The sequence below is a fragment of the Haliotis rufescens genome, unplaced genomic scaffold, assembly GCF_023055435.1.
Source record: "Haliotis rufescens isolate VD_foot unplaced genomic scaffold, xgHalRufe1.0.p SCAF_23, whole genome shotgun sequence".
NCBI lineage: Eukaryota > Metazoa > Mollusca > Gastropoda > Lepetellida > Haliotidae > Haliotis > Haliotis rufescens.
Genome location: NW_025963924.1, coordinates 4,068,434 through 4,081,610, shown reverse-complemented (window position 1 = coordinate 4,081,610; position 13,177 = coordinate 4,068,434). Strand labels below are relative to the sequence as shown.

The 13,177-nt window shown below is 39.2% G+C and overlaps 1 protein-coding gene across 2 annotated transcripts; it reads right to left on the bottom strand.

Moving 5' to 3' along the window:
* Window positions 1-160: 160 nt before the first annotated feature.
* LOC124116078 (glycerate kinase-like) lies at window positions 161-12,956 on the bottom strand. 2 transcript variants are annotated; one of them, XM_046477289.2, is made up of 5 exons: window positions 12,831-12,956; window positions 8,262-8,750; window positions 5,064-5,215; window positions 4,423-4,598; window positions 161-2,626 (listed from the first exon to the last, which is right to left on the bottom strand). In XM_046477289.2, the coding sequence occupies exons 1-5, from the start codon at window positions 12,842-12,844 to the stop codon at window positions 1,718-1,720; spliced, it is 1,740 nt and encodes a 579-aa protein (XP_046333245.2). In that variant the 5' UTR covers window positions 12,845-12,956; the 3' UTR covers window positions 161-1,717. The 2 variants fall into 2 exon arrangements, with proteins under 2 accessions (XP_046333245.2, XP_046333246.2); XM_046477290.2 differs by lacking the exon at window positions 12,831-12,956 and adding an exon at window positions 8,868-9,146.
* Window positions 12,957-13,177: the final 221 nt, after the last annotated feature.

The following is a 13,177-nucleotide window of genomic DNA, read 5'->3' as shown; positions in this document are numbered from 1 at the left end:
GAGTGAGTGAGTGAGTGAGTTGGGTTTAACACCGCTTTTAACAGGGTTACAGTTATATCAGCATGTCAGCTTAACGTGGGAGGAAAGCCCGGATGCCGGTCTCAGACATTTACCACAGGTATGGTGCCGACAAACCTAGAAACATAATAGAGGCGAACCATGATTTCTTATCTGCAAATTTAATAATCTGGACATTTCTTGCTGGAAACAATCAAAATTGATAAGGTTTTACTGTACATTACGAAAGTTAGCTGTAACATTTATAATGATGACATTAATATCATTGTTTTATTTTTGCATGTTTATCATGTATTCCTGGGTATATATATATATGCTTATGAGTGGAAGCTAGCAATGGATTTTTTACCCTGAAAATTTGTTAGCCGAAAATATTCAGCGGAAGTACATGATTACAAACATAGCACCATAGATTCTGACCATTATCACAAACCATTGACAGTCAGATCCAGGATAAGTCATTGCCAATTCCCAAAGACATGACTTCAACAAGAATGCTAAATACACTGGTTACATTTGTTGTTTGTCAGTATCAATAAAATCAGATCTTTCACAAAGATATGATACCTCCTTGCATGAATCCTCCAAAGGAGGCCGCATCAGATGATTGGTTCTAATCAGCCAACCATCGTTGAGGCTTTGAAATTCGCAGTAGCATTGAGACCAGCATATTTGATTTTTTATCTTGAAAACAAATAATATCAGGGAATTCTGAATGCAAAAACATCAATCCACACTATTATTTGATTGTGGATATGGAATACATACTCTCATTTCTGAGCAACATGGCATCTACACCCCAAAGGGTTACAATAGAGGGACAAATTGTATTCTGTGGTGGTCTTCTTTTTTGGTGGAAATTTCAGAATCGTGGTTGTAAAGAAATGAAGCTTAATCGTTTCAGAAATCTGAGATTTGATTGTCTCAAAAACCCATACATCCTTTCTTTACATTGGGCAGTCAAAGATCACTCAGGTTTCACTTGATGCGACCTTATATGGAGGTGTTGTCAGATCTTCATGCAAAGAGATATCCTATAAAGTGAGAGATTGGATCTTACTGAGATTGGTTGTTTGTTATACAGTTTTTACATCATATTGCAGCGACAGAAACTAACAGTTTCAGCCGACTAGTCCTTACAATGATAACATATAGCAAAACCTTTAAAAAGGGCAAATTTCTACAAGTCCTTGTGATACCTTAACAATTGGGCAGTTGGCAAGGACTACAGGACGAGTGCCAATTTCTAAAGCTGTATTGGACAAAATCCTCCTCTTTTCTTAATAAATTGCCCTTGTCCATTCTAGTGACAATGACATTGCACAAAACCTAAACAAAGTTCAGATAACTTGATACTTTGTCTCAATGGGTGTGATGGGGACAGTTTCAGAGCCATAATGCGGTTGCATATGGGATTCGAACCCATGATCATCAATTATTGGTATGCCAAAGTGACCCAACTCTGCAAAGAGAATTTGACCACTGGGACACCCTTGTACCAGAGGGTATGCCATTACAACATTGGCCAAAATATCTGCATAAAACCCTGCTCACTCACACACATCAGAGGCAGTTTAGGGGAAGAACATTACTGAACTGAGACCTAACACAAACACTAAAGAAATCCCTGTCCTCTTTGACATAATCTGGAATAAACATGACATAGTCTGGAAAACCACAATCAATCCTGCCACTAAAATTAATGCTTCACCAACAATATCTGGATGTCCATTACATTCGTCCCAGTATGGCCAATCTTAATGTGATTGGACCCATTTCGGACTATACGAAACAGATTATAAGAGTCATTATTCTGCAAGAAATCGTCCAGCGACATTCCCTCCTCAGCCAGGATTTGGGTAAAATCCATATCAACCACCGCCCCTGCAGCATCTGTGGGTCCATCAAGTCCATCAGTGCCTGCACTCAGGAAACAGATCTGACTATATGTCTTGAACACAGAGTCTCCTTTCAGGGCGGCCAGATATGGAGCAATAGCCAGCGCCATCTCCTGGTTCCTTCCTCCAAGGCCACTGCCCTTCACCAGGGTAGTTGTCTCCCCTCCTGCTATAATACAAACCCCTTTCTGCATATTCTTACCTTTCTCCACTAAAGTGACAACCTCATTCAGTTTATCTTTGCTGATTCCTGTTCGAACCAGATCAACTTCCAGCGTTGCCAACACAGGGTTATATTCTTTAGAGTTCCGTCTGAATATCAGTAGGACATATTTGGCCAGTTTCCCAAACATGGCTGCAACTTCTCTGGTGTCCCCACTTAAATATGTTGACAAAACTAAAGGGAGGTAACCCAGGTTTCTAGCTGTGCTGCCTGCGGTAGATGTTGCTATGGTATTGTTTCCAACAATGTGGTTCTGAACCCATGCCCAATGTTCAAAATCAGGGCTGTCAACTGTTATGGGCATTTTTTTCACTTTCTTCCGTCGCTCCAAGAATTCTAAGACTGACTTGGGAACCTGGTCTGTAATGTTGAATGTTTTGAAAAGATGCATGCACTGGCTGGCATCAGTGGCACTGAAGAAAGTGGGACCGCTGGCAATGAAGTCAAGGGGGTCTCCAATAACATCGGACAGGATGAGAGATATCACCTGCAACATTCAGAACTATTAATATACCTACATCATACATTAATATTCATAAAATAGATAAAAGTAGATAGTTCTTTTGAAATTAATTCAGGATGAAGCTGGCAGTTCCAAAAGAAATTTCATGGGACGTGATGAGCGAACACATTAGCTCAACTAGGATACCCCACCACTCCCATTAGATAAGGAAGGCCATACAGGTGTAACAGCATGTTCATCAATTACACACATCTTCCCGAGGCAAGAGCGTTAACTGACTTTACAAGTCCAGTTTCCACCCTTGCAGAACTAGGCTGGAATTCCTGGGCTCGATCGTAACGCCGCCAGTGGCTATTACAAGTTATGTCCATTCTATGCCTCTCTCATATGGACCAATCAGATTCCACCTCTTGTATCACATGCATTTGCTTCAAACAAAATGGTGGTGCCCAGTCAAGACAATCTGATTGACCATCAAGATCTATTTTGTGATAAAACAGTTCTTACTTCGCTTTGCAAATCCTGCACTCGACCAAACTCTACATGACTGTTAACGAACCAGATTTCGATTTCGGTGCACGATTTTGATTGGACTATGCATAGACTCGTTAGTCCAGCCAAAATGTAACTCCATAAACCCAGCCTAGTTCGCAAGGGTGGAAGCTGGACTTTTATAGTCAGTAAACTCTCTTGCCTCAGGAAGATGAATTACACAATGATACATGCATACCTTGCAGAGGGCCATCACGACTGCAAAGGCACTATAAGTAGCCACAGCAGTATTTATAGGTCAAAGTTGAAATACCACAATACACAATAAGACATACCCGTAAGGCTGTGTTATTGCCATCTTCCCGAGGCAAGGGAGTTAACTGACTGTAAAGTCCTGTTTCCACACTTGCCGAACTAGGCTGGAATTTCATGGTTCGATTGTAGCACCAACAGTGGCTAAATCCCTCAGATTCAAACTCTCATATTACTTGCATTTGCTTCAAACAAAATGGCAGAGCTCAGTCAAGAAGATCTGATTGATTAACAAGATCTATATTGTAATATAACGATTCTTACGCGATGTGCATCAAACCATTTTTTAATCAAGAAAAGATTTGGAAAATATCTGTCGACACCCAGTTGACAGAAAACATGCTCTGCGGATACTGTAATCAACCAAAATCTTATATACAAACCGGATGTTAAATTTAATTACACAATATTGATTGGACTAAGTATAGACTCGTTAGGCCAGCCAAACGATAACTCCAGAAGTTCTAGCCTAGTTCAGCAAGGGTGGAAACTGCACTTTTATCATCAGTTAACTACCTTGCCTTAGAAACATGTGTTATTGTTGGCTGTACCATATAATTCCTTAATGTTTGAGCTATGTAATAAATGGGACATCTTCCCGAGGCAAGGGAGTTAACTGACCTTAAAAGTTCAGTTTCCACCTTAATTTTGTGGCTCAATCGTAGCGCCACTAGTGGATATTTTGACTTACGTCCAGTCTATGTCCTTCCTATTGACCAATCAGATTCTGCTTATGATATTACTTGCATTTGCTTCAAACGAATTGGATGCGCCCAGTCAAGACAATCAATAATCAAAATCTATATTGTTGCGAAGTGCATCCGATTACTCGAGCACCTTGACTTAAAACATGAAAGGATTTGGAAAACATTTTTTAAAGAAACTGAGGCAGGTCTAACTATCATGACTTTGGATCTAACCACCATCAAATAGACAACAGATGATGCCTAGAAATTGGAAAATATATGTACTTTGAAATAAACAAAGGAGAATGGAGAAGTGTGAACACCACTCACTGAGGCAGGTCTGGCTTCCAGAGCAAGTCCTCCACCTTTGAGAACCTCGATGTTGGAGCGGATGAGGTTGAGCTCCTGAATGGTCGCCCCCTTGCTGGCCAGTAGACGCGTCAGCTCCATCTCTTCCCCCAGCGATATAGGGGGACATGGGGTAGGCAGCAGAGCTGATCCGCCACCTAGGGATAGATGGAGGAAAAACGACCCACTGGGTTAAACATGGCTCATTAAAACTTGAGCCACCAAATGTATGGCCTATTAAGGCTCTTTCATGGCAATAATCACACTTTTCAAGGCTAAAAGTCATGTCCTAGTTGCCTTAAAACTGATATATTTCACTGTCATTCATCAATATTTATAGATGATTATAGTGCCTGGTGCTTCTTTAACTTAACATTCACAAACAGCAACATTTTGCTTACCAATTAATTTGATAAACGACTGGTTGGGAGCCAATCATCAATAATGGTTTTACAACCAATTCTCAACACTACTCATCTGAGTAAAAGAAGGCCTTATTTCAACAGCTTATTATTGATAGACATTACGGCAACACATATCAGGTTTATGTATTCACGAGTGATGGAGGAATGACTTGTATACAAACCTCTCAAGTATTGACAATGGTTAAACTGTAAAATCACCTGATACAAGCACAATGAGAATGTCATCTTTTCCCAATGCTGACACCAGTTTGTGGATTTCTTCAGCAGCCTTGAGAGAGTCTTCATCTGGGAGGTTATCCTTGGCTCCCTCGTACACTGTGATCTTACTGCTCGCCTCCAACAGCATGTCACTGGGCAGAGGACACAAATATCACATTTTTGAGAAGTTAAAATGGCAAACAATTAATCCCTTACTGATCTTACTGGTATCACTTATTGACAATTTTAACTTATTGTTAATACTGTATTTGACATAATAAGCGCCCAGGGCGCTTCCAAAATTAGAAATAGGGAACTCTTATTAGAATATAATTTTGGTGAAAAAATATCAGAGTTGAAAGATCGTAAATTTCGTGGTTTATGCTGACAGCCTGAAATGATACAAAAGAAAAGTTTGTGTGTATTATACACTACAGATATATTTTTCCAGAATTTAATTGTCCATAATTAAGGGTGCATATAACACACGAGTGTGTATTATACACAAATAAATAAGTCTTGTGTACATTGATCAATCATAAGGAATTTGAATTGTTCACTAGCCAATATATTAGCAAATATCGCCTTGGGCACATATTAGAGCGGGGCGCTTATTATGTCGAATACGGTAAGCATGATAAGAAAGGAATATGTATGTTGTGCATTGTAGCTACTATAAATCAGGGGTAGAAGCTAACAGTTATAGTCCACTAGTCCTTACAATGATAACATATAGAAAAACCCTTAAAATTGGCAAATATCTGCTAGTCCTTATGATAGCTTAAGTATTGGACAGTTTGGCAAGGACTATAGGACTAGTGCTAATTTCTAACGCAGTAAATATGACAGTTGGGGATTCACCTATCTAGACCAAGTTGAATGACAGTGTTACCCACCAATATGTCCTTCTATGACGTCATGTTATATTGGCATCACATGTAACAGGTACCAGGGCCCACTTGCACAAAGCGATCTTAGCACTAACTCCCATACTTTAACATAGGCTTACAATAGTCGTAGCGCTAAGATCACTTTGTGCAAGTGGGCCCAGATGATTAGTAAAGTTTCATGGCTGAGAGGTAGACCTGCTTGTGGTCATTGTCAAAGTGCGTTTAATAAAGATTATTTTGTTCTCATTAAAATCAGATCTACGACATGACATTTCTCTGTAAAGATCAGATTTTAATGAGAACAAAGCAATATTCATGAAGGGCACTTTGATTTTAATGTTCGGACACCATGTCACTAACATGAGCATGATGAGGCATTGATGTTCCAGCAGAATGTTTTGGTATCTTATATGTTTTAAAATTTGCACACATCTCTGTAAACATGAAAAATGCAAAATATATACCAGAAGTGATACTACAAAACAGTATGAATGTGTCATGATGATTACAAGTAAGGCTATAGCAGTAATACCCTGTTGGCACATGGGTTAGCGATGCTTGTTACGTTGATAATGATCGTTTGCCTATTCCTGTACACAAGGGGTCCATGAGCGACTCCCAGTAGGAAGTCATCCGTGAAGATCCGGGGTAGAATAGGTCTTCAGCAACCCATGCTTGCTGTAATAGGCAACTATGCTTGTTGTAAGAGGTGACTAACGGGGTCAGGCTTTGTGACTTGGTAGATGCATGTCATCGATCCCAATTGTGTAGATCGATGCTCATGATGTCAACCACTGGATTGTCTGGTCTGGACTTGATTATTTACAGACTGCCATCATAAAGTTGAATACTGCTGAGTGTGACATTAAACAACAAATCGTAGGAAGTGACAGCATTGAGTTGATAGCTTGCAGCATATACAAATATATACAATATACTGGTAGATATATACAAGAAGCACCATGTGCCGAGTCAGCACATAATAATAGTGATGATGTTGGTGCCTTGGAGCACATAGCTTAACCCTAGCTAGACTAAGGGTGATATCTCACTCTCTGTCTATCTGGACCAAGGCTTATATAGCCATGGTCACATGGATTAAGTCATAAACGTGACAGTTATTTATGAGAAGTGACACTGTTGCACAGCTCCTTCAAGCTGACTGACATTAAATGTACAATACAAAGGTGATGAGGATTAACGATGGCTTAATCGCTTAATATAGATTAGCATCTTTCAAGTTGAGTGGCAGTTGAGTGATTCTAGTCACATCCACAATGTATACAATGGTATCAGTTACGTTCACGTCATGACGACATGACAATTAGCCTTTGGAATTAAATGTCCATTCAGACAAAGGTTGTCCTGAATCAGTTGCTATGACAGCAGGGTCATAAATCCATATACTTTCTTTAATTCTGTCAGCAAATTTTGTCAGACACTTGAAATGGCACCTATGTCAACTTGCCGACTTTCTAATAAGGATAATATCACTTCACAACAGTATTAGTGGTCAAATTTAGAAACCTTGCATGCAAATACAAACTTTGATGTAAATAGGGTATGGTCAGATAAATTAGATGAGCAGTTTGACAACTATTAAATCAAAACAATACTGGAAACTGTAAGAAAAAGTATCAATTATTACACATACCCTCTTACAAACCATCAATCTCATTAAAATCCAATCTTAGTTCAGCAACAGTTAACATTGATGGGAGGACATCCCATTACGAGCCATGTCAGAATCTTTCATCCGGCGAATCAGAGCGTTGCTTACCAGATTGGGAAAGGGACAGTCAGAATGTGTTCTCTAATCATGCAAACTTTCAAAAGGTTAATACAGGATATTCCGAACTATAGTTACTACGACATATTCTGACTAAATAACCATCTGTCTTTCGCTTCAGTGGATATACTTTTGAAACAGAAGAGACTGTCCACAGTCAGTGGGAATTACTGCCATACAATCTCGTACAGCTATTAGACCTTGAAGAATTTTTTTCATTCAGAAGCAAATTTGAATAGATTTTTTTCAAAGCTAACTCCCTTGCATTGGGAAGATGCCTGTAAATTGTAATGGGAGGTCTTCAGATCTTTGTTTAGCGAGAAAATGCTTAAATGAGAAATGGTATGAACTGAAAAATGGGTCTGTGTCCATGGTGCCAGTGACAAGAATATTTTTGTTCAGTGAAATATTTTAACAGACTTGGCAGAAGCAAAAAAAACATTTATTGCACATACGGTAGGTGAAATTAAGGGTCAGCAGATCCAAAAACCAAGTAATAATTTCTTTTGTCAAACTTACTGTTTATTTAACTTCTTTAACTGCTCTGTTGCCCCAATGGGAATGCTAATAATGCCCTTCACAATGTGATCACCCAGCATTTCCTCCACAACTCGCGCCATACCGCTGACCGCTTTACCAAAGCCAACAACAAACACATTCTTCTGCAGCTGATACTCCTTGCCCCCCACACACAGAGTCCTCGTCTCCTTTCTGTACGTCACTTCTCTCTCCAGCATCGGTCTCGGCATCACCGACTCAACAGCAGCCTGGAATATTTGTCTCGCATCACCTTCCATTGCTTCTCCTGGATCAGCTTCCATAATTCTTGTCTGATCAAAACTTCGGACAAGCGTTGAAGATACAGTTCTAGTCCTAAGTCCGGCAATATTTGGCTTCAACACAGATCTTGTTTTTGACAGGGTGTCAATATTACGTATTTGGGACACAACGTGTTGTCTAAATGCCTTCCTAGTTAGCAACCTTGTTGAAGAAAATGCACATCCCCAACTGAAACAGAAATACTTTGGTTAACAGGTTTTAAGGAATAGGTATGCATGACAGCCTGTTGTCTAATAATTAACAGAATATGTAGACAAATATATCATCTACCCATGTGTAGCATACCTGATGACTGCTAATACACTAGACTGTTGTGTGTACAGGCCTATGTGGAGATGTGACCTAACCTAGTTTTAAAGTAAATATCTCTCCAACTGTCCCACTGTAACCTCCAAATGTTAAACCTTATCAGTCATACTTTTCACCATACAGAGAGCATTGTTTACTAAGATGTATGAATTAGGTTCAACGTTTTACAGTGCACTTCCCTATGTTAACAGCGTTAGAAATTGGCACTGGTCCTGTAGTCCTTGCCAATCTGCCCAATAGTTAAGGTATCATAAGGACGAGTAGAAATTTGCCATTTTTAGAGTGGTTTGCTATATGTTATCATTGTAAGGACTAGTAGACTAAACATGTTAGTTTCTAACCCTGATGTAGAGTTATTTTTTTCATGTTTGTGGTTTACAGATTTCTTGTGTGAAATATTCCAGCCTGTAGATGGCAGGAGAAGCAAAACCAAGAAAGACATTTCATATATCTCTGTTTTCTTTGTCAGTTCCATCTCATCAAAATCAGGTTGTATGATACCTCTATGCAAGAATGATCTGAGGACACATCCATAGAAAGTCAAGTCAGGTGAAATTACCAAGCATCACAGCTTTTAAATTCTCGGTAAGCGGGAGTGAATCGCTCAAGCTTGCATGTCTGTTGTCTGTACCCCGAAACCAAATATGAATATAAACAGCAAGTCCTGAATGCAAAAAAGTGAACCTGTGCTATTATATTGTTCAGGATATTATATACACCCTGTTGTTTCTGAGTGCAAGGGCACACACAAAAGGGTGTTCTGTTGATAGTATATTTGTGTTCTGTTTTTTTATGAATCAAGGTGGTGAAGAAATGAAGCCAAATCATTCTAAAAAGATGATATCTGATTGGCTGCAGAAGCCACGCATCCTCCTTTTATCACTGCCTTCATGTAACATTACCACAAGACAGTTTTATATAAAAAGTATAGAGCCACAAGGCTCTGTAGCTCACCTGAATTATGAAGAAATATGGTGGCCATGTTTCAAGTTGGATTTGAATTATAAACAAAATCATCATATATATTATTATATGGGGTATTGAAAACCAATTACAACATTGTACAAGAGAGAGTTAGTGAGGGAGTGTTGTTTCAGCAACAGTCAGCAATAATCCAGCAACATCGTTGGAGGGTACAAAAGTCTACTGTGACAAATGCCTACAGTGTTCAATAAACAAATTTATGCACCAGTTTTTTCCAATTACAACCTTCAACCTTGAAATGTAATCTGTATAGTCCTGCTTGGTCTGGTGGATGCATGCCTACATTAATATTCTTACACTAAAAAAGGTTAATTTTAAGGATGTTTTTTTTTATATTTCCCATTCATGTGACATTTTTAGACACACAACAACACACATTCTCAGTCATTAGGATAACTAGTCCATCTTAGTTAAATGTCAGGAAGCAGTGAGGAACTCAAGTGGAGTCTTCATCCCGCTTGGAATTGGTCTTTACGACTTGACAGCCTCTGGTGAATCTCATTGTGAGTGCAGTGCCGTAGCCAGCCTGGGGGGGGGGGGGGGGGGGGGCAGTTTCCCTCCTGGATTTTTTTTTAGAAAACAGTTTTATTTGAATCATGAAAATACAAGTTGGGGACAAGTGATCCTTGTACAAATATTTGCCCCCCCCTGTCAAACAAGAGTCATCAGAAAGATGACATATCCCCCGGCAGCTGTCTGTAAAGTAACCACTAGTAAATATGCAATTCTGTATGTAATGAGTCAACAGTTGATTGCTCTTTAAGAAGCATACATTGTTTACCCACTGAATGGTTTTCGAATTCTTGCCTGGAAACAAACCCCATCCCAAATTGAGTCTATGTCAAACTTCATTCCATAAAAATTTTAAAAAATAAAAATTAGAAAAATCCCAAAATATCAAAAGGCACCACTTCAGTATGTGCCTGATAGCTTTGCCAAGTTTCGATCAAATACACTGAATGGTTTTCAAATTCTGCCCCGGAAATAAACCCCATCCCCAATTGAGTCTATGTCCAACTTCATTCCATAAAAATTTAAAAAAATAAAAATTAGAAAAATCCCAAAATATCAAAAGGCACCACTTCAGTATGTGCCTGATAGCTTTGCCAAGTTTCGATCAAATACACTGAATGGTTTTCAAATTCTGCCCCGGAAATAAACCCCATCCCAAATTGAGTCTATGTCAAACTTCATTCCATAAAAATTTTAAAAAATAAAAATTAGAAAAATCCCAAAATATCAAAAGGCACCACTTCAGTATGTGCCTGATAGCTTTGCCAAGTTTCGATCAAATACACTGAATGGTTTTCGAATTCTGCCCCGGAAACGAACCCCATCCCCAATTGAGTCTATGTCAAACTTCATTCCATAAAAATTTAAAAAAATAAAAATTAGAAAAATCCCAAAATGTCAAAAGGCACCACTTCAGTATGTGCCTGATAGATTTGCCAAGTTTCGATCAAATACACTGAATGGTTTTCGAATTCTGCCCTGGAAAAGGAAATGATTACGGACGGACAGACAGACGGACAGACAGACTGGCTGATCGCTATATCCCCCCGCATTATATGCCAGGGGGATAAAAAAGTTAACTACGGCCCTGGAGTGTGAGTGTGAGTGCTTGTGTGTGAGTGAGTTTTGTTTTACTGTGCTTCTAGCAATATTCCAACAATATCACTGAGGGGGCCACTAGAAATGGGCTTCACACATTGTACCCATGAGGGGAATCAAACCCACTTGCAGGTCTTTGGCATGACAAGTGAATGCTCTAACCACTAGGCTTCCCCACTGCCCATTTGTGTGTGCGCATGGAAGGGTTTGAACTTGAGTTTACTTCCAACCCTGGAACTTCCTTGTGGCCAACCTCGAACCTCTTTCACATTGTCACATCTTAAACAGTTCATTCATGTGTTTTTTATCCGTTTCATTTTGGACGAGTCTACACATTTACATACACATAACTTTCATTGAGGAAATATCCTAAAACGTGAAAAACTATTTCCATTTGCACATTTATCCTCCCTGTGCAGTCACAGCCCCACAGAGACCTGTCATACACCTCACTGTCGCAGTTCTACTAGTATGTCTATATAATTATGCACAACAATATGTAAAGCACACGGAAAGGCTTGCATTAGGCCCATCTGTTCTTATTTCAGAATAAGTGTGTTTGTTTATGAACAAGAGAACAGTCTGGTCGCTTGATAAGCTTATTCCCCATGTAAGGTCACTGGAGCAGAAAATTCTCTGGTGGAATAAGGCGAGCAGAACGGAGTAAGCTTGGAAGTTGTTGGCTTTTGTTTACCACCTGTCCCTTTAAAGTAGAAGACACCACACCCAAAGATGACTACCAATATTTAAAGCATTCTGAAAGATGAACAATTATCTAGTTGCTGTCTTTTAGTTTAAAAAAAAACAAACATAAAAACTGTTGTTGGCACTTGGTAAAAATGCCATTTTGGAGTGAAATGTTTAGATCGTTTTTTATTTTCAGAGAAAACCTTGTAAACTTATTAAATAAGTGACATTCAGCCCCTCCACCACCCATCCCACACACATAGTGGCATACACACATCATAAGCACAAAGTCAATCCCAAAATACAAGAATCTTAAAAAGTGTACCCTACAGAATGTTATGGCGAGATGGGTGGCGATGGACATTCACCCATCAACGACGTTCACAATGACAATGTCAAGGTGAGGCACCTTATCTCTGAAGCACATGTCGAATGTCGACTTGGCCTATTTTAAATACCAGACAAAGACGATTTGACCAAAGATGAAACTGTTATCTTGCCTGAAACTGAAGCTAGGCCTAAATGGTTCCCATTTCCATGTCAAATTCGCAAAATTGTGGCTAGGCCATGCTGTTTTGTCTTTATAGCTTTAAAACAACAAACTCTAAACCCAAACAGCAAAATTCCAAAAACAACAATAAGTCAATGTTGACTTACATGAACATGGTCATTGTGGTCAGTAAATATCCAAACGTGAGAAGTCACATTGGTTGATCACTTCTATGGTTGTCAACATAGACATGCTCGTCGTCTGCAACTCGCTGACTTCCATATCCAGCCAATATTACTAAAACGTGAATGGATAAAGGAGTTACAACACTGTTCACTTCGGGAGTTCCCGTTTAAGCCGAGGAATCTGTTGTATTGTAGAGTGTGTGTCGATTGTAAGATTGTAAGATAATAACTCCGCAGAAAAACGAAACATTTGCTTTAGATAAAAATTCCACAATCTCGTTTGTTTTCACTAGAAAAGTATTTAAATCCTATGAAAAAAATTACGGACC